At 44.4% G+C, this 27,330-nt stretch overlaps 1 protein-coding gene across 1 annotated transcript in view; it reads left to right on the top strand.

Annotated features, from left to right (window-relative positions):
* IGF1R (insulin like growth factor 1 receptor) overlaps window positions 1-27,330 on the top strand; it is a 225,271-nt gene that overhangs the window by 181,916 nt on the left and 16,025 nt on the right. Inside the window, 12 exon segments of the mRNA XM_032233352.1 lie at window positions 840-857; window positions 860-883; window positions 886-982; window positions 4,956-5,194; window positions 10,256-10,423; window positions 11,614-11,818; window positions 14,241-14,527; window positions 16,561-16,697; window positions 21,245-21,404; window positions 22,347-22,452; window positions 23,935-24,005; window positions 25,779-26,008. Of these exon segments, the coding sequence (XP_032089243.1) occupies window positions 840-857; window positions 860-883; window positions 886-982; window positions 4,956-5,194; window positions 10,256-10,423; window positions 11,614-11,818; window positions 14,241-14,527; window positions 16,561-16,697; window positions 21,245-21,404; window positions 22,347-22,452; window positions 23,935-24,005; window positions 25,779-26,008 (1,742 nt within the window).

The following is a 27,330-nucleotide window of genomic DNA, read 5'->3' as shown; positions in this document are numbered from 1 at the left end:
AGGCTTTGCCCTAAAAATTGGGAGAGGGGAGGGTTGCAGAAAATGTATTGTGCACAGGTAAGATTGAGTCACCTGGGTTTTTTTTCTCTGGGTGTATAAGAAAAAAGCTCGGAAAGAACAAAATGCATTCATTGAGCGTTTCAAATTGTGTTACGTGAAACATCAGACTGTTCCATTTGCTGGATGGCTTGTGACAATTTTTTCTTGCTCAAACATTGTGAACCGCTTCCTGTTGTTTAAATTTGCTTTTGGAAAAATGAAATTAGAAGTGCCTGCCTGACGGTACCTTTTGCCATGACATATATTATGTTTTTTTTTTTAAAAAAAGAAACATCCCTGTGTAGGGGAAGGAATGGCATAACCTGGGAGTGGAATTAAACCCCCCTTGAATTCAAAACTATCTAACTCCAAGCAGGTGCTAACCCCTAGTTGTGAAGCTTCCTGTGCATAGGCAGAAGTAGCAATAAATCAGTTTAAACGGACCTTCCTGTATCAAATCTGGATCAGCCCAGCCATTTACTGCTGGGAAAGAAATTGGTCATATTCCCATGCTGTGGTTTTATCAGAGGAGAAGGTGCTTTAGCTCCCCAAAAATGCGATCCATCCACTTTTGAACAAAACCAAGGAACCAATTCCCAATTGTGGTACATATTTCCAGAAAAGAATCACTCAAATGATCTCTTTCTCTTCTCCCTCTCTTTCCTCCTCCTCTCTCTCCCCCTCTTTCTCCCTCCCTCCCCCCCCCTTCTCTCTTTCTTTCTCTCTCTCATAATAATAAATTCCATTGCTGTGTGTGTGTTAGTGGCAATTCAGCCAAGTGTGCTGCTTTTGTGTTTCAGGTGAAAGTCACATTCTGAAATCGTTTCCAACACTACAATGAAAAACGGATCAAACTGACATGGGAACAGTATCGGCCTAAAGATTACAGAGATTTGATTAGCTTCACCGTCTTTACAAAGAAGCGTGAGGTATCCACAACTACGTCATTACTCCAGACAAAGTGAGGATGTGTGTATGTGGTTTTAGCAGTGATTATACCAGCCTTTGCAGCTTCCAGATGTACTATATCTATGGGTGTCAACTGGAGTTCATTGAGAGACACATCAGGGTTGTGTTTGACCTCAGAGGGCCAGGGGTGGGTGGCCAAGGGGTGCGTGGCCAAGGGTGCGTCGAGGGTGAAATGCAGCAGGTTCTGACAGGTTCTGGAGAACGGTAGTGGAAATTTTGAGTGGTTCAGAGAACCGGCAATACCACCTCTGGCTGGCTCCAGAGTGGGGAGGGAATGGAGATTTTGCAGTATTCTTCCCCTCCCACGCCCACCAAGCCATGCCACCGAACCAGTAGTAAAAAGAAGAATTTCAACACGAGAGGGGTGTGTGACCAGCTGGACACCACTTGTCATGGGCGGCACCTGTGGTTGTCGGAGTGCTCTGCTAGTGAAAACAGGCACCCGAGCTCTGTTTCAGCGTGATGGGCCTCCTGCATCCTCTGCAGCAAAATAGAGCTTGGGAGGGTGTCCATGGCCCTCATGAGCTCCATTTTCGCTGGCAGAAGCACCTCCTCTGTTTTCAGGGCAGCCCTGCGGGCCAGATCTAAGCACCCCGCTGGACGGATGCAGCCCATGAGCCTTGAGTTTGACACTCCTGGTACTATATGACCACATGCCAGAATTTTCAGAAACAGCCTGCAAGATGGAGCATTTTGGGGAGTTGAAATCTACGCATTGGAAGTTGCCAAAGTAGTGATGGTACCTCGGTATTGGTTAATTGGTTCTGGGAGGCGCAATGAGTACTAAAAAACGAGTGCCAAACCATGTGACATACCACGTGACTTTGTTTCAGCTGGGAAGGACTTCCTATCTGTCCTTTTTCCTATGTTAGCGGTTTTCCCACCATGGCCGATTTCCTGTCAGTCCTCCCCGTCCTGTCCCCCTTTTCTTTTTTGCTGCGAATTTCCGGCATGGCCGACTTCCTGTCCATTCCCTACGGCTGTTCCCCTTTTCCTATCGCAGTGGGTCAAGTATCAAGCAAACAACGAGTACAGGGCAATATTTTGGCATCATGTATGCAAAAAAAGTTGTTTAGTTGAACAAATAGTTATCTGATCTCTAATAGAAAGGACCTAACCTAAAATAAAGGGCAGATATTGTCAAGATAATGCCACATTTTCAAATGTCACAACTCCATCAGAGTAATTCAGGTGGGTTTGATTGATTGCTTATTTATTTGTTTGTTGTTTATTTATTACGCCCCCGATCTCTCTATCAGGCACCTCTTTTTCGTGGAGATTGTAATGCCATGTTTTTTCTTTCTTTCCATAGAGCAACCTTACAACCGGTGCCTTTATGACTTATTTAGGATACAACTTTCTCTGCTCCCCCCCCCCTTTTCAATCTGAAGTGAGAAATCATATGAACCAAGGTTTTGAGGGGCTTGCAAGGGTCTCATTCACCCAAAATGGCTGAGGTCAGATCAGGTGAAATTGGACAAAAGCAAATAGGGTGAAATGTGATTAAATTGAATTAAAAGTAACAACTGAATACGTACCATCCCTATGCGGATTCCCTGTATATTTAACAGTTTTCCTCTTTTCTCATGTAAAAAGTACCTTTCAGTAGCAGCATTGGCCAAGTGATGAGGAAATGTACCAGAAGTCTTAAAATGGACAGGACCTCTTGTTGAGATTCTCCGTCATCCAGGTCATGGTTGTCCTAAAGGTGCTTTTTTCAAGAGGCAACTGGACTTTCTGGTTTCTTCTTTGAAGACGTTTTACTTCTCCAAGAAGCTTCTTCAGTTCCATCTTCAAGGGAAAAGAAAGTCCAGTTCTTTTTTGAAAAAAAGCATCTTTGGATCAGGAGATCAATCTTCTTGTTGCTAAGCTGAGGACTGCAAAGTGGATAGATACATATATGAAATGTGGGCAGGATTGTGTGAAAATGTCAGCTATTCCTTTCATGGTGCAGCCATTATGGAGATTTGTGTAGGAGAAGATAGGCAGCGACTGGGAACAGAGTCAAGCAAGTGACTAGCCTAGATTTGTTACATTCCCACAACCGGTCTAAAATTCCCACAAATAGTCCAACCTCTCTTGAATTCTATTGACTGTTACCTAGCAGCAATTTAGTGCTGATGTTTAGTTGACCAGATGTATAGGCATCTATCTATCTTCTATCTATCTATCTATCTATCTATCTATCTATCTATCTATCTATCTATCTATCTATCTATCATCTATCTATCTATCTATCTATCTATCTATCTATCTATCTATCTATCTATATCTATAAAAATGTTTGTGTGTGTGTGTGTGTGTGTGTGTGTGTGTGTGTGTGTGTGTTTCAGCATAACTCTGGAACTCCCTTGAGTAATTTCAACCAAACTTGGTACACAGATGACTTAATCTCTGGAAAAAAATATTGTGTGGGTAATACACCCCTAGTATCTGTTAAGATACAGCCTGTTGTGCTTCCAAATGGCTTCTACTGTACTGTACTGCCGTAAAATGGCTTCTACTGTACTGTACTGCCGTAAAATGGCTTCTACTGTACTGTACTGCCGTAAAATGGCTTCTAATGTACTGCCGTAAAATGGTTTCTACTCTACTGCCACAAAATGGCTTCTACTGTACTGCCGTAAAATGGCTTCTACTGAACAGCGCAGTGGAGATGCCATGGTAACAGCTTCACAAGAGGATCCCTCTGCTAAGGGAGGAAAATCCAATGTAAGAAATTACATTTGGTCCGGACACTTCCTCCCTATAAATAAATATCCGGGCAATGCCAGGTTATCAGCTAGTGAGAAATAAATCAACTGGAACTTAATGTATGGTCCTGATTCTTTGTGCCTGACAGTTTGGGTTAAAATTTCCATCCTCTTCAGGAGCCCTGGTGGCCTAGTGGTCAGAATGCAGCATTGCAGGCAAACTCTGCCCGCAGTCTGGAGTTTGATACTGACCTGACAGGGATCGAGGTTGACTCAGCCTTCCATCCATCTTTAAGTTTGATAAATGACCCAGATTGTTGGAAGCAATATGTTGAAATTGTAAGCCAAGAGTGCTGTAAAACACCATGGGGCTCTACATAAGCCTAACTGCTATTGCTATTTCCCACCATGGAATGATGGGAAATGTCCTTCCCTTTTCAGCAATTCTGATCGGAATAGTAGTAATGAGCTCCCCTCCGGGAGGAGGTTTCAAAGTATTTCTAGCAGGACAACCACATTCTGTCAGTGCTTTTTTCCCTGTGCCAACCATCTGGTAATCTCACAAGATACCTTTTTCTCGCCATAAACATGTATGCATCCAAACTGTGTGGTTTCTCTGTGTCATATAATATATGTGGGTATATACATAATTTTGTATTTATTTATTTATTTAGTCATGATTATGTAGTTAAAGTTGGAGGTAGTGATCCTGTAAAAGCTCCATGCAATGAAATTTCATTTTTAATGTATGCCAGTTAGTGTACATTCAAAGTGACAATAAAGTTATTCTAATCTATTCTAGTCCAGTCCTATTCCTATATTTCTATTCTATTCCATTCTATTCCCATTCCCCATTCTCTTTCCTATATTCTATACCCATTCCCTATTCTATTCTATTCTATTCTATTCTATTCTCATTCCCATCCCCATTCTCCATTCTCTTTCCTCTGCTCTATTCTATTCCATTCCCATTCCCCATTCTCTTTCCTATATTCTATTCTGTTCTATTCTATTCTATTCCCATTCCTGTTCCCCATTGTCTTTCCTCTGTTCTGTTCTGTTCTACTCTACTCTACTCTACTCTACTCTACTCTACTCTACTCTACTCTACTGCATTCTATTCTATTCTATTCCCATTCCCCATTCTCTTTCCTATATTCTATTCTGTTCTGTTCCATTCCATTCCATTCCATTATATTCTGTAGCTGTTTTATCAGATGGACATGTCCTAGCTCCCTTGCTTGTCCATTCCAGAGCCTTCAAGAATGTGACAGAATATGATGGGCAGGACGCTTGTGGTTCTAACAGCTGGAACATGGTCGATGTGGACCTGCCTTCAAATAAAGACGACAATCCAGGGATTTTACTGCAGCCGCTGAAACCGTGGACCCAATATGCAATTTATGTCAAAGCCGTCATGCTCACTATGATGGAGAACTACCACCCTCATGGAGCGAAGAGTGAGATTGTCTACATCCGCACTAAGGCTGCAGGTAAGAAGCCATTAGACTGGGTGAAGATAAAATTTAGAAAAATGAATTGTGTTTCTGCCTGGTGGCCTTGATTGGGCAAGGAGGACTAAGAGCATTTGGGAAAGTGATTCATGATGTCTTCTATGAAATTTAAACTAGCCATAAATCTTAAGTATTTTGGCATAATTAGTTTTTGGCTACAAGCAAAGATACTAGGATATAAATCTGCTTTCTTCCTAGGAAGTCCTTGTGGGACGTTCTTAATAAATCTGTGCCATGGCTTCAATTTGTAGCTTGCCATCTTTTATTGGGATGGGAAATTTCGCACAGATTTTTCCAGCAGATGGCCAGAAAACGCAGTTCATTTCCAATGCATCATTCATCCAAGCTTTGTGTAATTCCAAAATTCATAGTTTGGGAGAAAAATGTAGCAGTAGATGTAAAAAAAAAAAAAGGAAAAAAATTAACTGTTGAGTTTTAGAATCATTTGTATTAGCATCATGGTTTATCCACCTGAAGGGCGGCTTCAGTGACTAAGATGCTGAGCTTGTCGATCAGAAAGGTCAGCAGTTCGACGGTTCGAATCCCTAGCGCCGTGTAACAGAGTGAGCTCCTGTTACTTGTCCCAGCTTCTGCCAGCCTAGCAGTTCAAAAGCACATAAAAAATGCAAGTAGAAAAAATAGGGACCACTTTGGTGGGAAGGTAACAGCGTTCTGGGCGCCTTCTGGGGCGTTGAGTCATGCCGGCCACATGACCACGGAGACGTCCTCGGACAGCGCTGGCTCTTTGGCTTTGAAACGGAGATGAGCATCGCTCCCTAGAGTCGGGAACGACTAGCACATATGTGCAAGGGAAACCTTTACCTTAGAGATCTCAACATTCGACTCGTTTTGACGATCCTGGCTTAAATCTTCCACTGGAAATTTTCAGGTTGAAAAGCAAAAGAAACGTCTCCTTGTTAAAAAGTTTTTTCCCTGCCTTCTATTAAACCAGGAACTTTCATATCTTTTTAATTCAACTGGGGACCCCCCTGCCCCCTTTTTCTAGAGGGCCCGCATCCTATGTTTTCCGAAAGCTTTGCGATGATTTTGCAACCCAATTGTGTCGGGCTGGGCTGGGAGTTTGCAAATACAGCACCTGTGTGCATAGGGGCTTTCTGGAAGGAAAAACACTATTTTGCTTGCCTTTTTTTCCTTTTTCCTTTTTGGTTCGAGGCCCCTAGAGTCAGGAACGACTAGCACATATGTGCGAGGGGAACCTTTACATTTACTTTTATCCATCTGAATGCTGAATGCTATCAAAACTGGAGTGATTCCAGAATCTGGGGGCACTGGATGGCCAGACAGGAAACCCCAAATACTTTGCACCTTTTGGGGGTGGTGGTGTCCTTCTCTTATGAATCCTCTTGATTGATGAGGATTCAGTGGCAGTTTGCAGGCTCCATCAGAGGCTGTATAGGTAGACCTCCACTTACAATTCATTTAGTGACCATTCAAAGTTACAACGGGGCACTGGAAAAACTAACGTAGGAACTTTTTTTCACACTTAAAGACCGTTTTGGCATCCCCATGGTCACATGATCAAAATTCAGACACTTGGCAACTGACATTTGTGGTGTCCCAGGGTCACATGATCCCATTTTGCAACATCTCGGCAAGCAAAGTCAACGGGGAAGCCAGATTCATTTTACAACCAGGTTACCAACTTAACAACAGCAGCGATTCATTTAACAACTGTGGCAGGAAAAGGTCTTAAAATGGGGCAAAATTCACTTAACAAACATCCCACTAGTGAACGGTTATGGGAAGAAGGTATGCCTAGCCTGTAAGTGCCACAGTGGCGCAGTGGTTAGAGTGCAGTACTGCAGGCTACTTCTGCTGCAGTTCAAATCTCACCAAGCTCAAGGCTGAGTCAGCCTCCCATCCTTCCGAGATAGGTGAAATGGGGACCCAGATTGTTGAGGGCAAAGAGGACTCTGTAAACCGCTTAGAGAGGGCCGTAAAGCATTGTGAAGGGGTATATAAGTCTAAGTGCTATTGCTTGAGAAGGAAGGAAAGAAAGAAAGATGAGAAGGAAGGAATGGAAATGCGAAGGAAGGAAGGAAGCCATAGTGGTACAGTGGTTTGAATGCAGTATTACAGGCTGACTCTGTCAACTGCCAGCAGTTCGATCCTGATGGGCTCAAGGTTGACTCAGCCTCCCATCCTTCCGAGGTGGGTAAAATGAGGACCTAGATTGTTGTGGACAAGAGGCTGACTCTGTAAACCCTTTAGAGAGGGCTGTAAAGCAGTGTGAAGTGGTATATAAGTCTTAAGTGCTATTGCTATTGAAAATAAGCATTAATGGGGACACGATAATTGTCTTCCAATATTTGAAGGTCTTTCACAGGGAAGAATATAGCAGTAGACTTATATACCGCTTCATAGGCCTTTCAGGCCTCTCTAAGCGGTTTACAGAGAGTCAGCATATTGCCCCCAACAATCTGGGTCCTCATTTTACCCACCTCGGAAGGATGGAAGGCTGAGTCAACCCTGAGCCGGTGAGATTTGAACCGCTGACCTGCTGATCTAGCAGTAGCCTGCAGTGCTGCATTTAACCACTGCGCCACCTTGGCTCTGAAGGGGTTGATCTATTCTCCCAAACATCTGAAGGCAGGTCAAGAAGCAATTGGTGTAAGCTTGTCAAAGAGAGACCCAACCTGGAACTAAGGAGAAACTCCCTGACAGTGAGAACCATTAATCGGTGGAACAGCTTGCCACATGGAGTTGTGAATACTCCCTCACCGGAGGCTTTCAAAGATAGAGTGGGCCACCATTTGTCCAGGATGCGATCAGGACTCTTGCCTGGAGCAGGGGGTTGAAATAGAAGTCCTCCAAGGCCCCTTCAAGCCCAATGGGTCTATGACCTGGGCCTCTTGGTGTCATCCATGCTGAGCATTTGGTGCAGAAGGGGGGAAATGAGAGGGCGTTCTTGCCATCATATGGAATTGATTTTCAGTGACAAAGGGTTTTAATGGATGAACAGTTGTTCTTGGCGTTCATCCTTTTCAGTTTGCTTACTTGGGATCTCTGTTTCTTCTTAGCGTATCAAAAAAAAAAAAACACCCTTCCAAAGTTGATGGCTGTTGGTAGTCTACTTCTGCCTGCCAGAATTTAATTGCCTCCAAAGCTGGGCACTGTGGAGAGGTGATAATTGTCCGATTAATCAACCCAGGGAAATATCCAATAGCATTTCATCATCTTGAATGAAGTTCTTCCTGAGGGCGGGAATAATATTTATTTATTTGCTTAAGGTCATTCGTATGCCACTTAATTGGCAAACTCCTAGGCGGCTTAGAATATAATATCTGCCTTGGTGACAGAATTATAGATGTTTATCCATCCGAACTGAGCCAAGAAAAGGCCAGGGATATGTAAAAATTGGGCTTGTATTGAGTGTTTTTGGAAAAACAACGGCGTGCATTTATGCTAAAACGTTGAGGCTTGCTGCAATATGTTGGGGTTAGATGTAGGGTTGGCCAGAATAGAAATAAAGAACAAATTTTGCAATATCAAAAAGCAAAAAGTGCACAGTTTGTATTTTCTGATCATAATTAAATTTAAAAATTTAGGTTTTGAGTCTACTTCCGTATTTTCCCGAAAATAAGACCTGGTCTTATTTTTTTAATATTTTTTTGCCACCAAAAAAGGTGCCAGGTGTTATTTTGGGGGGATGTCTTCCACTGACTCACTTTGCAGTGGTGGCACCAACAGCCCCCCCCCAGCAGGAGCCCACTGCTGGCCCACTTCCTCTGCGGCCACTTACGTCAATCCGGAGCCCGTTTCTCGGCTGCAGAGGCCTTTCCCGAAGGCCTCTGACTGTATAACAAGGCCTGGAGTGACACGCACAAGCAGCTGTAAGCAGCTGCAGAAGAAGTGGGCTGGCAGGGGGAGGCAGGTGTCGTTGTGCGAGGCCTGGCTGCAACTATCCGAAGGTAAGTAGGGCAGCACCACACACACCCATTCCCCCCAGCCAGCTTGATTTTTTTACCCATGTGCTTCGCCCCACCCTGTACACCTCGTAGTGAGGAGGGTCTTAACTAGGGCTTATTTTGGGATAGGGCTTATTTTCAGTGAAAGATGGCATTTTATCCCTTTGGATATTGGCTCATTTGGCAAGCCAATTGGTGTCGCCCTGATGCCATGAGCTCTGGCTTTCAAATGTTCACCTCTGCACAGAATCTTGAGCATTTGTTTTGCTGGGAAATCCCTGTACCGATAGTCCTCAACTTAACAATGGTTTGTTTAACGACCATTCAGTTACAGCGGCACTGAAAAAAAATGTGACTTACGGCCGTTTTTCAAAGTTACACAAACTTTCCAGCATCCCTATGATCGTGTGATCAAAATTGGGATAGTTATCCAGATTCCCTTCACAATTGCAGCAATTGGCTTAACAACTGTGGCCAAAAAAAAACCCAGATTGTAAAAATCCGGCACAACTCACTGAACCTCCGTTCTGCTTAGCCACAGGAATCCCAGTCCTAATTGTGGTTGTAAGTTGAGAGCTATCCTGTTTCCCTGAAAATAAGTCCTCCCTGGATAATAAGCCCAATCGGTCTTTTGAGCACATGCACTAAAATACCCCCCTCCCCAAATAAGCCCTCCCTGAAAATGTTGCAACACAGCAGAAGCCATGAGGGTACTACACTCGCCACATCCTACACCTCAAAAATAAGAAGACTTCCCCGAAAATAAGGCCAAGGGCTTATTTCTGGGGTCAAATAAAAGACCCTGTCTTATTTTTGGGGAAACACGGTATTTCTCCTCCCCCCCGAAGTGCAGTTATTTACATTTGATTTCTAATTTCTAGTTGACCTCACACAGTCCAGAGAGGGACAGCCAAATGGCCAGATGTGGCCTGGGGACCATTAAATGCCCTGGTCTTTGTTTCTGGGATGTATTTGAGGATGTCACCCGAAGAGAATGGAAGAGTGAGGTGTGCACTGCAAAGAGAATGTTATTTTTTGGTGGACTTCAGTTCCTGATAGGTTCTTGGCAGAAACCTACTAAAAGCTCTCTGGTTGTCTTCTGTTCTTCTAGTGCCGTCCATCCCTCTGGATGTCATCTCGGCCTCCAACTCCTCCTCACAGCTGATTGTGAAATGGAACCCTCCGACTTACCCCAATGGCAACCTGTCCTACTATATTGTAAGGTGGCAGCAGCAGCCTCAGGATAGTTACCTGTACAGGCACAACTACTGCTCGAAAGGTAAGACCGACACGGAAGCATACCTGCAGGCTTTGAGGTAGCTTTTCCTCTCCTTAAACAGTTTCCTAAATTCATGGTAGATCACCTCTTCCGGTCTGGAATCCTCGGGATATCTTGGAAGTCAACTCATCTGCAGGGCACTAAGTGAGATAAATATGTTATGGAGTCTCTACTACCTTAAAGTTCAACAACAATGCATCAAAGCTTAATTTATGCATGCAATCCCTATGTTTGGCTTCCCCCAAAAGCACGAAGCAGAGTCCAGGCCCTGACAAAACCTCTTTTATTAAATGAATGTGAATTCCTCTCATTCGCATTCAGCAAGGCCTGGCAAACAGTCCTTCAAAGCAATATTTATGACCACAGACCTTATCTCTCTTGGAAAGCTGCCATGTAAATGTTTTCCAAATGAGGTGCTGTGCAAGGAAAGACTGGGCACAGAGTCTCTGAGATTCACGGACAGATCTTCACACTCCTGAAATGAATCTAACGACCAACCGAGCTGAGGTGGCACAGTGGTTAGAGTACAGTACTGCAGGCTACTTCTGCTGACCACTAGCTGCCTGCAATTTGGCAGTTCGAATCTCACCAGGCTCAAGGTTGACTCAGCCTTCCATCCTTCCGAGGTCGTTAAAATGAGGACCCAGATTGTTGGGGGCAAAGATGCTGACTGTGTAAACCACTTAGAGAAGGCTGTAAAACACTGTGAAGTGGGGTATAAGTCTAAAGTGCTATTGCTAAGAAGGTAGATCCTGGTTGAGTGGTAGGAATGTCAGCTAAGCAATAAAACAGGTGAATGAACTGTGATGGTGCAGTGTTAGAATGCAGTATTGCAGGCTATTCTGCCGACTGCCAGGAATTTGATCCTCACCGGGCTCAAGTTTGTCTCAGCCTTCCATCCTTCCGAGGTGGGTAAAATGAGGACCAGATTGTTGGGGTCAAAGATGCTGACTGTGTAAACCGCTTAGAGAGGGCGATAACACACCGTGAAGCAGTATATAAGTCTAAGTGCTGTTGCTATTGCCTCTTTATGCAAAGCCCTTCGCTCACATGGCTATCGTCACTGATGGGAAGGAATGGCTGGGGTCAGAAGGCCTTCAGTGGGGACGTCACAGCTGCCGGGTTAGTCCACCGACCTCTTTTGATTTTACCTTTTCTCCTCCTCTTCCTCCTCTCTTTTGCCTTCCAAGATAAAGTCCCAATTCGGAGATACGCTGATGGGACCATAGATACTGAAGAATCCACGGAACCCACCAAGTCGGAGGGGTCTGCTGGGGAGAAAGGGCCTTGCTGCACCTGTCCAAAGACTGAAGCAGAGAAGCAGGCCGATAAGGAGGAAGCCGAGTACCGGAAGGTCTTTGAGAATTTCCTCCACAACGCCATCTTTTTGCCCAGGTGAGGGGGAGGAGGGAACCTTCCAGAAGCGAATGGGATCCAGGGGGGGTAGCATTTATTTCTTGGAAGGAAGTCCTTTGGTTTCATTGGTCATAATTCTTACATTCCACAAGGAGAATAAAAGAGGCGAGAAGGATTTGGCAAAGACATCGGCAGCTATGAGTGGGGCCAGGAGCCTTTGAAGAGGAGTTTGAGCATCAGGTGTTGCTTGAGAGGGGCTGAGGGCCTGCTGAATTTAACCCTTTCTGTGACATGTGAGCACAGCTTCCTCCCTCCCCTTTTTTCTTTCCTTCCTTCCTCTCTCCCTTTCTCCTTCACTCCTCCCGCCTTCTTTTCCTCCATCCCTTCTACCTTCCTCCCTCATTCCCTTCCTTCCTTCCTGTCTCCCTCTCTCCCTTCCTTTCTCTTTCTCTCCTCCCTCTTCTTCCTCCATCCTTCTACCTTTCTTCCGCCCTCCTTCCCTTCCTTCCTCTTCTCCCTCCCTCCCTGCCTTTTGTTTCACCTAGTTTTGTTCCTTTCTGATTCCCTACTCACTGTATCTATTCCTTAATCCACCCCCATTCTCTTTTCTTCTTCTTTTTCTAAATATCTGTTTAGTGTGTATATGTGTGTGTATGTCTTTGGGCATGAGGAAGGGGGGGAGACAGAGAGAGAGGGAGAGAGGGAGAGGGAGAGAGAGAATTGTTGGTACACCTGGAGCTCCCTTAACTTTACAAGCAGGGTACCTTACAGGAAATTCATTTTAACTAATAGCTACCAATCCACTTCATATGGATTTTGTTTTGGTCCTGTCCCTGCTTGGGAGAGGGGAGAGGATACGGCTTCTGGTGGGATAGGTAGGCATACATATTCAAGCAACAATTTTGTACCCCCATTTCCTCTGTCAGAGGAGGTCTTCTCCTCCACCCAGCACCTTCTGGGGACTGTTTCTGAGCTGAGCCCCCTTGAAAGATCTCTTCATCGCTAAGAGTCTCCCCGTTGAACAACCTTTTGTGTCCCCCATGTCCCCCTCCCCTCCATTCTTCTCTATGCTTTGACAGGTGCCAGAATGACTCAGAATTGGCTAGCTTTAGGGAGATTTGGAAAAGCAACTTTCCCAATAAAACTGTTAATATTTGAGGAGAGGCTCCTGAGCAGGAGAGCATCGCATAAACCTCTTTCTATGCTGAGCCGGATTAGCACCGCTGACCGAGACGCTCGGAGTCATTGCTGGTTCATGTGAAATCTGTATTTTCCCTCAAAAAAGAGGGTGAAAATCTGGGTGTGACTTATACATTGAATACAGCATTTTTGGTTTCCCAAAACCCAGGCCCCTTTGCAAAAATGATGTGCATTTTTGCGCCCCCCCCCCAGCCCCCAGGAGCACTCTATAAGCCTCTTAAAGGCTACTCATGCCCTTTTTTGACAAAAAACAGGCCCGTTCTCACAAAAAAATGGACTGTTTTGGGAAGGTCTGCAAAGTGCAAAACCTTTTTTTTTAATTTACCTCTTCAAAATTTTGGTGCGCCTTATATCCCGGTGCATCTTATACTCCGAAAAATACGGTATTTTCCATAGTTGCTGTATGTCTGTATCGTTGTCCTATCTCATTTTGGCTTTTCTTTCTAATAAAATGTCTCCCCTGGGCTTTGCAAAACACCATCACCTTTTCACTTGGATCAGGAGTCAACCTGAATCCACAGAGCTGGCTTAGCTCTTGAACCCTATTTTGCGTGGGCCCCAGAACATTGCCCCCAAATCATTTCGAGGCAAAAATTGTACCAAAACTCATAGCTTTGGCTGAACTCACCTTAAAATAAAGCAAGCACCCCTCTTCTCTCCCTTCAATCATGGCGTCATGCCTGCAGCCATCTTTTCTTTGGGGTCTTTGGCCTGCAATACTTTCTATTATTCTACTATGCATTTTCTATTGTGGGAAAATGGGAGGGGGCGATTGTACAGAGTTAGATGCTATGTAACCATAATAACATTCTTTCTAGAAAGCCAAGGTCATCCTTTGTCTTTGCACCTCTGCACCTGACCGGAACTGGATGGGTGGAACTGCCAGCATGGCAGTGGATGATTGGACCATGTGATGGACTTGTGGGTGTGGGGGAAAGATCTTGAACTTTCAACTGGGTGGGAGAAACCGGGAAGCTCTCTTCATAAATTGGAACTTTGAGGAATCCTTTGCCTTGGACTCTAATTTAATTTTGGATGCTATTTGGAACCCTGACAGGTGGGAGTGTGATAATTATAAATTTTAAGTGATTTAGGGTTATTTTCACTCAGGCTGCATGCAGGGAAGGCGTATATTTTTGCTTTTTAAATCCTTTAATAAACGTTGGGTGCTATTTTCTCTGAAAATATTGAGGCCTTGGAGTGCAGCTTTGAATGTCTGAGAGATTAAAGCCTGGTGGGGGTTTTTCATTTTTTGGTCCAGACCTGATCGGAAGAGGAGGGATTTGTTCCGCGTCGCAAACACAACATTTGCTGGTAAGAACAAGACCGGGATCGCTCCAGAACATCCAAGCAACGGGACCGAGGTGGAGGAGGGTGAGATGGAGTTTCCCTTCTACGAAGCGAAGGTGGAGGGAAAGGAACGGACCCTCATCTCCCAGCTCCTGCCTTTCACCCTTTATCGGATTGACATCCATAGTTGCAACCATGAAGCAGCACGCCTGGGCTGCAGCGCTTCAAACTTTGTCTTCGCCCGGACAATGCCAGCAGGTACCAATCTCTCATCTTTTGTTTAGTGTAAATGTTACTCGGGTAGGTTGCTCACGGCATTACTGCCGGCTCAGTGTGCACAAAAATTTTGCATGGGCCAGCTTGCTTTGCTCGCATGCATGCCAGGCGTGCACTCCGCACCTGTGCGCATTTGCACAAAAATAGGTTACATTTGTGCAATTGCAATTGTTCTGCGCATGCACAGAACTGAAAATCAAGATGGCAGCCCCGTAGGAGAACCGGTTCAGGGACGTGGCAGGCCTGGGTTGCAGCCGGTTCCAGCGACCCAGGCCACCAAACTACTACCGGTTCAGCTGAACCAGTCTGAACCGGTAGGAGTCCACCTCTGGTGTTACTGAAGAAAGCATCATGGTCCAATCTGGTGCGTAAACTCCCTTGTAGTTTGATCCTAGGAGTAGAGTCGATGAAGAAAGAGCGTTGCAATGTCATTTGACTCGGGCTTTCTGTTGATTGACATCCTGTCAGTTGGATGGAACCAGGATAAATTCAACATGGAATTTCATAACATTTAATACTATTGGTGAGATCCTTCCGCAGGAATTTAATCGCTTTCCTCTTCTGTCGCTTTAAACATTTCACTTTTGTCAGTAAATTTCGAAAGGATTGTAGCATGCAACCAAAATACAATTGCAGATTGTATAGGCAGGATTAGAAGAATAAGGGATTCAGTAAACAGCTGAAGAGCTGAATGCTGAGAGCTACTGCGTGGTTCCTTGAAATTGTTTGATGTAATAGAATAAGGTAATAGAATAAGGTAATGATTATCATATTGATGTATTCTCATTGTTTATTTCATTGTTTATTTTATTGTTCTCTTATTTTCCTTCAGTTTATGCGCTTTTCATGTCTTCCTTTTTATTGCTGTAAGCTGCCTAAAAGTTCCTGTTTTTTTTTAAAAAACTTCCTTTTTTGGTGAAATATGTAACTTCCAGGTTAAATTGGTTCAAAGGTATGCCACTTTAGATCTCAGCTCTGATTTAGAGTTCAATCAAAGAGCCACTTTGATGCCACTAATGGTTAAGGTACCAGCCTAGAAAGCAGGAAACTGTGAGTTCAAATCCTGCTTTAGCTATGAAAACCAGCTGGGTGACTTTGGGCCTATCACCAGGAAACGGTGAGTTCTAGTCCCACTTTAGGCAGGAAAGCCGGCTGGGTGACTTTAGCTCAATCGCCAGGAGATAGTGAATTGTAGTCCTGCCTTAGTGTGATGACCCGGGGTGTGGCATGAAAGCACCACAGCCAGAGAACAGGTCTAACTCCTCTTTATTGCTCCAACTTTGCCCCCAAACATCCCCACGTTTACTACAAGTACTGGAGCAAAGCTGTTTCATGCACCTTCAGCAGCTTCTTTCTGTGAGCAGTCCAATAAATAAAGTTAGCCAAACAGTAACCAGAGCAAGAAGTTCAGCAAAGCAGGTGAACCGGCCAAGCCTCACAAGCCCAGTAATTTCCAGGTATCGACAAAGTGCACACGAGGCTCCACAGATTCAATGCTTGTTCCTGACAAATGCCCCTCCTTAAATCTCAGTCCCCAGGTGTGCCTTGTGAAGAGGAGCGGGGCACTCTCCTCCCTCATAGCCAGCTCAGTCTGCGTTGTTCTCACCTTCTCTCTTCTCTCCGTGCTCTAGGATCAGGAGTGGGTGGTCCTTGCTTTTTGCCTGAGCTCTGTCTCTCCTGCTCCTCCCCGAGTTTCCTCCAAGGCCAACGGAGCCGCCTTCTCGGTCTCTGTCGGCTTTTGTTTCAGTTGATCTTCCCCCGCAGATTCAGACTCCGATGGGGGCAGGACATTTAGGCAGGAAAGCTGGCAGGGTGACTCTGGGCCTATCACTACCAGGAGATTGTGAGTTCTCGTCCCGCCTTAGTAATGAAAGCCAGCTGGGTGACCTTGGGCCAGTCACTCTTTCTCCATCCAACCCATCTCATAGGGTTGTTGTTGTTGTGGTGGGGCAAATAGGGACGAGGAAGATGGGATGCAAATAAATGAAATCCTCTCTTGTGCTCACTTTCCACAGAAGGGGCTGATAACATTCCAGGAAGTGTAACGTGGGAAGGGAAGGAGGAAAACACCATATATCTGAAGTGGCCCGAGCCGGTTAACCCCAATGGGTTGGTTTTGATGTATGAAATCAAATATGGACAAAATGGAGAGGTAAGGAGACTGATGACTTTGTTGGTATTACAGGCAGCCCTTGACTTAACAATCATTCACTCAGCGACTGTTCAAAGTTACAACATCACTGAAAAAAGGGGACGTAGAACCAGTATTCAACACTTGCAACCATTGCAACATCCGCTTGGTCATGTGATCAGAGTTTATAAGCTTGGCAACTGGCATGTACTTATGTCAGTTGTAGTGTCCTGTGGCCATGCGATCACCATCCATGACCTTCCAAGTTGGCTTCCAACACGCAAAACCTAATGAGGGAAGCCAAATTCCTTTAACAACCATGCGGCTCACTTAACTGAGCGAGTCACTTAGCGACCACAGCAAAAGAGGTCATAAAATCATATGTGGCTCCCCGAACAGCATTTGTTTAATGACGGAAATTCTGCTTCTAATTGGTTTTGTAAGTCAAAAAATTCCCTGTATTTGGTTTTATGTATGTATGTATGTATGTATGTATGTATGTATGTGTATATATATATATATATGTGTGTGTGTGTGTGTGTGTGTGTGTGTGTGTATGTATGTATGTATGTGTGTGTATATATATGTATGTATGTGTGTGTGTGTGTGTGTATATATATATATATATATATATATATATATATATATATATATATATATATATATACACACATACATACATATACATACATACATACATACATAAAACCAAATACAGGGAATATATATATATTTCCAAACCAGGAATTAAAAGTCCACAGGTTCATACTTCCTGAATGCTTATATAACACCCAGGCACGAACCCTTTACGGAGAATATTGGCCCCAAGCGATGGAATATCAGATATCAGGATAAGATCTTAACCCAGAGGTGTTTCTTGCAACAAAGGCAGAGAACGCAGTAGGGCAGGGTAGCTCACGTTTCAAGAAAAGAGGCTGGAAAGATTTAGCTAAAAGGTTGGTTATCTAGCTGGTTGTGACCATATTCCTGGTAATTATCGTGCTATGCTAGGTTTTTAAAAGTAAGATGTTCTTTCATTTAATTGTGTTGCTCTTAATGATGCGGTGGCTCAGTAGCCACGACGCTGAGCTTGATGATCGAAAGGTCGGCAGTTCGAATCCCTAGTCCCAGCTGGAAGTCCCAGTTTCTGCCAACCTAGCAGTTTGAAAGCACGTAAAAAATGCTGTTGTAAATCGAGGACATTACAATGGAACGTGGTGGCTCAGTGGCTAAGATGCTGAGCTTGTCGATCAAAAAGGTCCCCAGTTCAGCGATTCGAATCCCTAGCTTCGTGTAGCAGAGTGAGCCCCCGTTACTTATCCCAGCAGTTCAAAAGCATGTAAAAATGCAAGTAGAAAAATAGGAACCACCTTTGGTGGGAAAGGAACAGCATTCCGTGTGCCTCTGGCGTTGAGTCATGCCGGCCACATGAATACGGAGATGTCTTCGGACAGCGCTGGCTCTTCGGCTTTGAAACGGAGATGAGCACTGTCCCCTAGAGTCAAGAACGACTAGCACATATGTGCCAGGGGAACCTTTACCTTTAGTGCTTTGTGTCCCCATGATGATTAAAGCAATGTGTCTCAACATTTGTAAACTCCAGGATTCCAGATCTCAGAATTTCACAGCTATCATCGCCGTCAATGAGAATTTGAGGAGTTGAAATCTATACACCTGGAAGTTTTAAAAGTTTGTGACATACTGGACCAAGGCCTAAATGTTTTTTGGGGGGGGAGTTGGGGGGAGGGGGGCTTTATTTGCTGTTTAAGGTCATTTGTAAAGGCCTCACCCTTTACATCAGGCCACCAGGATTTTGGTTTAATGCAATTTTGGAAACCCAACAACTGTTAAAGGAGAATATTTGTTGTTCAGGATTTGAATTGTGGGTCCTTGGTGCTCTCTGAGCTTGGTTGTTCTCTTGCAGACGTTTCATTACCCAAATAGATAATATCATCAGTGCTAGCCTGGAGCGGGGTGTGCTCTCAGTTTATATTCTAGTGGTCTGCCTTCTCAGCGTTGATGGAAGTGGTCTTGGAGTTTCTTTGGTTCGGCTATTGCTATTGGCTTGTGTATTGTTGACTGCTTGATTGATGGTCTGATTGTTAATCTTGGTGTTAATATATGCTCATTTGCAATCTCCACAACCATCCCCTCAACACTGAGAGGGCAAGACAGGGGTGAAATCCAGCAGGTTCCGGAGAAAGTTTAGCTGATATTTTGAGTAGTTCAGAGAACCAGCAAATACCACCTTTGGCTGGCCCCAGAGTGGGGTGGGAATGGTGATTTTGCAATATCCTTCCCCTGCCATGCCCACCAAGCCACGCCCATAGAATGGGTAATAAAAAAATTGAATTTCACTACTGGGGCAAGCCACTAGAATATACGTAAATAGAAAGCAATTCCCCTTCCTTACTTGCACTGATGATGTTACCTAATTGGGTAATGAAACATCTACAAAAAAACAAAACCAAGGACCCCTCAATCCAAAAATTGTTATTGTTTTATGTAGGTTAAAAAAAAGATGTTGAGACTCTAGAAAAAGTGCAGAGAAGAGAAACCATGATGATTAGAGGACTGGAGGTTCAAACATAGGATGAACAGTTTAAAGAACTAGTCATGGCAAGTCTAGTGAAGAGAAGGACCAGGGGAGACATGATAGCAGCCTTCCAATATTTGAGGGGCTGCCTCGGAGGGGAGGGGCTCAAGCTATTCTCCAAAGCACCTGAAGGCCAGACAAGGAACAATGGATGGAAACTGAGCAAGGAGAGGTTCAACCTGGAAATAAGGAGGAATTTTCTGACAGTGAGAACAATCAACCCATGGAACAGAAGTTGCTTTTAGAAGTTGTGGGAGTTTCATTACTTGAGACTTTCAGGAAGAGATGTGGACTGTCATCTGTCAGGAATGGTGTAGGGTCTACTGGGTGGGGGTTGGACTAGATGACCTACAAGGTCCCTTCCAACTCTGTTAATCTGTATTTGCGTGTACAGTTTAACTGCAGCTCCCCTTGTATTTATTATGACGTTTTTGATACTAAAAACCTACATGAAACCACCCAGATTCGAAGTTCCAACAGTGGGGTCCCCCCTCAGAGTCAAGTGACCAAACTCCAGGCACTTAGCCACTGGGCCAGGGATGATGGGCTTTGTAATTCTGCCATGCAGAGAGACCTGCGTTAGGGAGCGAATCAGTTTCTGATTTGGTAAGGCTGTTTCCTGAGATTTTTGGTGAAGTCACTTCATGGAACTGGGCCATTTTGGGGGAAACAAAACAAGCAGAAAAACAGGTTTCTCTTTTTTTCACTGTCAAAAGTAAATCTTAAGAAGAGCATTTGTACAATGTTCTCTTTTGTTCTTTGGACATCTGTTTAAATCAAACCACGCAGCCTGCTGAAGGATCGGGTGTACCTTTTAGCACGTTTTTTTTTTAATATTGTGCGTGAACATACACATATTGCCTTGCAAAATATTGTACAAGATTGCTCAGATTTTGTGCAATTGGGAGGAAAAACAACACAGGAAGACTCCTCCACTTACAACACTTCATTTAGTGACCGTTTGAACTTAACAACAGCACTGGGAAAAAAGTGACTTAAGATCATTTTTCACCCTTATGACCATTTTTCACGCCTATGAATGTTGCATCATCCCCATGCCGGGTGATTTACATTTGGATGCTTGACAACTGACTCACATTTATGACGGTTGCAGTGTCCCGGGGTCATGTGATCTGCTTTTGTGACCTCCTGACAAGCAAAGTCAATGGGGAAACCAGATTCACTTAACGACCGTGTTACTAATTTAAGAACTGCAGTGATTCACTTAACAAATGTGATGGGAAAAGTTGTGTTGTTGTTAGTTGTGAAGTCATGTCCGACCCATCGTGACCCCATGGACAACGTTCCTCCAGGCCTTCCTGTCCTCTACCATCCTCTGGAGTACATTTAAGCTCACATCGACTGCTTCAGTGATTCCATCCAGCCACCTCCTTCTCTGCCGTCCCCTTCTTCTTCTTTTGCCCTCCATCGTTCCCAGCATGAAGCTCTTCTCCAGGGAGTCCTTCCTTCTCATTAGGTGGCCAAAGTCTTTGAGTTTCCTCTTTAGGATCTGGCCTTCTAAAGAGCAGTCAGCGTGGATCTCCTCTAGGACTGACCAGTTGGATGGCCTTGCAGTCCAAGGGACTCACAGGAGTCTTCTCCAGCACCAGAGTTCAAAGGCCTCCATTCTTTGGCTCTGAGAAAAGTTGTAAAACAGTGCAAAACACACTTAACAAATTTCTCACTTAGCAACATAAATGTTGGGCTCAATTATGGTCATATGTTGAGGACTACCTATGTGTATTGTTTTTCCTCTTACGTAATGCTTCTTTTATTCATTTATTTGTTTGCATGGGGCCTCAGGGCTGTAATAAAGAAACTGAAACGCAGGAAGATGAAAGGAAAAAAGGAGTTGGAGAAGATTCCAGAGAAACTCAAAGTCCTTTATTATTGTCTTGTCTTGCAAAAGATAGATGAATAATAATAATAATAATAAAAAAATAACATGTTCTCTACTTTTTCAACTTTGCAGGAGAAACGGGAATGCGTTTCCAGGCAAGAATATAAGAAACTTGCTGGAGCCAAACTGACTCATTTGAACCCGGGAAACTACACGGTTAGAGTGCAGGCCACTTCGCTCGCTGGGAACGGATCCTGGACGGAGCCCATTTCGTTCTACGTCCAACCTAAACGTAAGTATTTTTGGTTACCCTGTGTTGTAGTGTGCAAGCAGCCAGCAGAGCTGGCAGCAGATTCAGACAGTGAGGAGGTTGGAGAGAAAGATGGGCCAGTCCTGGAGTCTGGGGAAGGCTCTGATGAGGGCTCTGTGTTGGAGGCAGAGAGGGGGCCAGTGCCATATGCCAGTTATCAGCTGCCTTCAGAGTCAGACATCAGTGAGACAGAAGAACAGCTGGAGCCTGTTCCCAGTGTGCGCATGCGCAGAGTGGCCAGACTAGAAGGGAACAGCTGAGGAACAGGGGTTGATTTGGGAGTAAGGCCACAGGTGGAGGATGAATGGCCCCTCCCAGAGGAAATAAAAGAAGAGCGAAAGGGGAGTGGAGTTTGCAGGAGACAATTAGTTCCCTTCATTGCTTCGTGACTCTCCGAGGCTCCTGGCCAAGTTTTGCAGATATCAACCTGGCAGCTCTCCAAGCCAGATGAGGTCTGTGACTGTAAATCCTCCCTTGAAAGACTTTGCTAGATGTGAAGGAGCAGAATTCACAGGAAATTAATAAAAGGGGGTTTTGTCGGGACCAGGAGTTTGCTTCATGCACTGAAAAAAGTGTTTGACGGCCATTTCCATCCCCATGATTGCATGATCTAAATGCAGACATTTGGCAACTGGTTCATACTTATGACCGTTGCTGTATCTCGAAGCCAGATTCGCTTCGCAACCCCATTGCTGACGTAACAACTGCAGTGATTCGTTCCGCAGCTGGGGCAAGAAATTGTCGTAACAGGGAGCAAAACTCACTTAGCAACAGAATTGTTGGGATCAATCATGGTCATAACTTGAGGACGATGTGTGTTAGGACTGCCTCTGAAGGGTAATCAGTTTGGCGAAAGGCCCTCAAAGTCTACAAGCAATGTTGTGTTTGTGCGTGTTTTTAAAGTCTGCGTATTCTCCGTTGCAGCAGCAGACTACGGAAATTTCTTGCATCTGATCATTGTGCTGCCCATTGCAGTCCTGCTGATCATCGGTGGGCTCCTCATCATGCTTTACGTCTGCAACAAGAAGAGGTGAGACTGGCAGAGGGGTGGGTGGATCGGGCCCTGTTGCAGTGCAAGCTTTATTACCATCCAAAAGGACCCAGTTGGAGCTCCTTTTAACCTGACCTCGATTCGGTGCCTTCGATCACAGAGAGAAGGGATTCTTATGAAACACTTTATGGTTATATAATCTCTCTCTCTCTCTCTCAATGTCTCTCCAAGCAAATCTCAGGGAATGGAATAAATAATTCTGACAAACATTCCAGGCAGTATTAAGTATTCCAAAAGTACCAGCAGCATCTTCCTGTCCTTCCTCCCCCTCATTTTAAGCATCTTGCACACTTCTTTGCAATAGCACTTATACACTGCTTCAAAATGCTTTACAGCCCTCTCTAAGCAATTTACAGAGTCAGCCTCTTGCTCCCAACAATCTGCGTCCTCATTTTACCCTCCTCGGAAGGATGGAAGGCTGAGTCAACCTTGAGCCTGGTGAGATTTGAACTGCCAAACTGCATCTAGCAGTCAGCTGAAGTAGCCCACAGTACTGCCCTCTAACCACTTCGCCACCTCAGCTCATCCAAGCTTTCTTTGTTTCATTACTTGGCATAATAAAAACGAACAAAGGCGGGTCTCAGGGTATCTTGAATCAGGTCTAAGCACAGTCAACTCGCTATGGCCATCTTGCTTCGGCCAACTGTCCATGGCCAACTCGCTGCAGGACAAGAATTACAATAATATCGAGGAAATGATGGAATAGAATCATTCAAGAAAGGATGCAAAAAGAGGGACAGAATGAAATGTGAATGACAAAAATTAAAATATTTTTAAAAATTATTTTAAACAATTAAATTGAATTCTTGGATTGTCCCTCAGTGAGTTGTCCTGGGGTGAGTTGTCTCATGGCGAATTCGCTGTGGAAAGTTGTCCCCTCCTGATCTTGTATCATCCTTCCTTCACTGAGATGGAATACAATTTTCCGAAAAGTTGTCACTTTCTCCCGAGAGTTTATGTCATCTGACATCGGCACTGTCAGTTTTTCCTACTATGAGTCGAAGATTTCTTTCAAAGCTGATGCAGTGGGATAGGTGTATGGGGAATAGTTAGAGGTAGACTTCAACTTACGACTGATCGCTTAGCGACCGTTTGAAGTTATGACAGGCCCTAAAAAGTGTACTTACAACCCAGATTCAAACTTGTGATTGCAGAGGCCTGTGTGAAAAGCTGCGCTTATGCCACTCCAGATATCAATTTTAGAAAATAAATATCACCTGAAAATGCAAATTTAAGGGATTTACCATTGCAAAAGACTTAGGAAGTAACACATCGGATTCCTCACACCTCCATATAGCAGGCTAAAAGTAGTTAGTGGGTTGTGTGGGGTGTGGGCGTTTTTAACAGCAAGTCCCAGAACAGAACCTCCAGGTGAGAGGCCCCAAACAGTGTGAAGATTGTGTTCTTTTTTGGGGAGAGGTGGGTATCAACGTGAAGAAGTAACTGCTTATATTTTAACAGGAACAGCGATAGGCTTGGAAACGGAGTGCTTTATGCTTCTGTGAATCCTGAATATTTCAGCGCTTCAGATGGTGAGTTGGCTTTTGACGCTTTTCAGAAGCAAAGTCTTGGAAGTGGGTGAATGGAGTTTGGGAGAAGAGAAGGGAGGCATTCCCTCCCCTTGTTGAACAGAGCAGTTGCTCAAGATGACAAAATCATCTCCTCCTCCTCTCTGCACCCTGCACTCCTTTCTAGCACTGATGATGTTACCTAGTTGGGTCATGAAACATTGCAAGTAAACTACCAAGCTCAGAGAGCATCAAGAGCCTCACAATCCTCCTCCTCCATCCCTTCTCTTCCTCCTCCTCTCCATCTTCCCTTCTTCTCTTTTTCCTTCTCCTCCTCCTCTGCCCTCCTCCTCATCTTCCTCTTCCATTTCTTTTTCATCCTCCCTGCTCCCTTTAGAATGACCCAAGTCACTGCTTCAAAGCTCACTGCTTTTGGCTAACAAATGAAATAGCTGCCATTCAGTTCTCAGGGTTTAAAGTTACCTTACTAATTTTAAGACAGATGGACCTCAACTCCCAGAATTCTTTAATCGGCATGCTGTTTTGCGAACCGATAGTTAAAAAAAAAAAGCTTCTGAAGATCGTGCGGCTCAGCTGAGAGCTGCACGATCGTCGGAAGCTTTTTAAAAAGCTTTTTAAAGGATTTTTTTCCTTTAAAAGTGGGGGAAATGCTTTAAAAAGCTTTAAAAAAAGCTGAAACTGAAAAAAAAGTTTGCCGTGTCAGTCCTAGAGGAGATCCACCCTGACTGCTCTTTAGAAGGCCAGATCCTGAAGATTAGATTTCACCACTGATCTGGAGTTGTAAATTGTTATGCTATTTTCCTAGATTCACTGATTGTAATTGGAAACTTTAGCCATAAAATTACACACTACAGGTTCAGGTTAGGTGTAGGCTTAACATGTTGTGTGAACACAGTTGTTGTGGGTTCCTTTGCTAAGCTGTGACTAAAGAAACGCAGTTCAGTGTAACGTGTCAGCGCCGTCCCTTTATATTCTTGGATTTCATCCATTCCTAACCTTACAACTTAGGGGCAGGGTTACAACAGGATGGAGCCACACAATGGTTTCAAAGCATGTTATGTTTGAACGTAAACATTGGGAGAGTGTAAATTTGAAGAATGTAAAACATTGGCCTTTTATAGTGATACTGTTCCAGGAAAAGGAAACTCCCTTGTCACTGTCAGCTTGTACTGGGGCTTTCATACCAGAATACAATAACAGAGTTGGAAGGGACCTTAGAGATCTTCTAGTCCAACCCTCTGCTCGAGCAGGAGACATCTTTTTTGTATTGTGGCAACCAAAAGTGGAGTGTGATCTTACCAATAAAGTATAAAATGATGCTGTAGCTTTACATGACCTTGATTCTATCCCTCTGTTTATGCAGCCTAGGACTGTGTTGGCTTTTTTGGGCAGCTACAGCACACTGCTGGCTCGTGGTTGTCCACTAGGACTAGTAGAGTCCTGTCACAATTACTACTGTTGAGTCAGGTGTCATCTATTCTATACCTGTGCTTTTGGTTCCTACCTAAGCGTAAGACCATATGATCCTATGTGGAATTGGCGAAAAGGGAAAAACTTTGGGTTCTTAATCAGAAACTAAGAATGGCCACGGCGTACAAAGAAAATCTGTATAAGATGTTCTACAGGTGGCATCTTCCCCCAGCACGGCTCTCCAAAATGTTTGTTGGCTGGGGAATTTTGGGAGTTGAAGTCCACAAGTCTTAAAGTGGCTAACTTTGGACACCCTTGCACCACGGTGATTTTCGCAAACTACTTTTGTGTTGTTGTTTTTTGCAGTGTACGTGCCAGATGAGTGGGAAGTGCCCAGAGAAAAGATTACGATGTGCCGGGAACTTGGACAAGGCTCCTTCGGCATGGTCTACGAGGGAGTAGCCAAAGGGGTTGTGAAAGATGAGCCAGAAACCAGGGTGGCCATCAAGACCGTCAACGAATCGGCAAGCATGAGGGAGCGGATCGAGTTTCTGAACGAAGCTTCGGTGATGAAGGAGTTCAACTGCCACCACGTTGTAAGTGACTGAACTCTGCCAAGCTGTGTTGATGTCTGACTTCTTTCTCCCATCCCAGACGTGTTGATGTTGTTAGTTGCAAAGTCATGTCTAACCCATCACAACTCCATGGACAACGTTCCTCCAGGCCTTCCTGCCCTCTACCATCCACTGGAGTCCATTTAAGCTCACGCCTACTGCTTCAGTGACTCTATCCAGCCACCTCTGTCGCCCCCTTCTTCTTTTGCCCTCCATCTTTCCCAGCATTCCCGGCTCTTCTCCAGGGAGTCCTTCCTTCTCATTAGGTGGCCAAAGTACTTGAGTTTCCTCTGGCCTGCTAAAGAGCAGCCTGGGTGGATCTCCTCTAGGATTGACTGGTTGGATGGTCTTGGAGTCCAAGGGATTCGCAGGAGTCTTCTCTAGCACCATAATTCAAAGGCCTAAATTCTTTGGCTCTCATCTTTCCTTGTGGTCCAACTTTCACAGCCATCCATTGCAACTGGGAAAACCAGAGCCTTCACTACACACACTTTTGTTGGCAGGGTGGATGTCTCCACTTTTTAATAGGCTGCCTACATTTGCTATAGCTTTTCTTCCCAAGAGCAAGCAATCCCAGACTTACATGTACATTAATGGTATTCCTCGCTTACGTACCATCTTTTCAGTGAACGCTTGAAGTCACAGCAGCGCTGAACTTGTGGTACTTACAACCAGTTCTCAAAGTCCCAGCTGTCTCAGTGTCCACGAAGTCACGTGATTGTCATCTAGACATTGGACTTTATGACTACTTCACTTAGCAACAGAAATTCCAATCCCGGTTACAGAAAGTCCTCAACTTACAACAGTTCGTTCCGTGACCGTTCGAAGTTGGAAAATGTGACTTATGACCATAAGTCATAACATGACATTGAAAATATGTGACATGACCATTTCTCACACTTACGGCTATTGTAGCATCCCCATGATCAAAATTCAGATGCTTAGCAACTGACTCCTATTTATGTCCCGGAGTCACGTGATCTCAATTTGGGACAAGCAAAGTCAGTGGGGATGCCAGATTCACTAAACGGTGTTACTGACTTAACAACAGTAGTTAACAGTTAAGTGATTCACTTGATAACTGTGGCAAAAAAGGTTGTAAAATGGGACAAAATTCACTTAGCAACTATCCTGCTTTGCAACAGCAAATTTGGGCTCAATTGCGGTCGTAAGCTGAGGATTACCTGTACCATTGTTCACCAAGGACTTTCTGAACTAGAATGCTGGAATATCTAATTTAGCATAAAAAAATCAGAACATGTTGCTTGCTTCTATTACGCTTTAATACATAAACACATGACCTT

This window comes from Thamnophis elegans, chromosome 16 (assembly GCF_009769535.1).
Source record: "Thamnophis elegans isolate rThaEle1 chromosome 16, rThaEle1.pri, whole genome shotgun sequence".
Lineage (NCBI taxonomy): Eukaryota > Metazoa > Chordata > Lepidosauria > Squamata > Colubridae > Thamnophis > Thamnophis elegans.
Note: the sequence above shows the minus strand (reverse complement) of the source record. Positions and strands in the feature narration are given on the sequence as shown.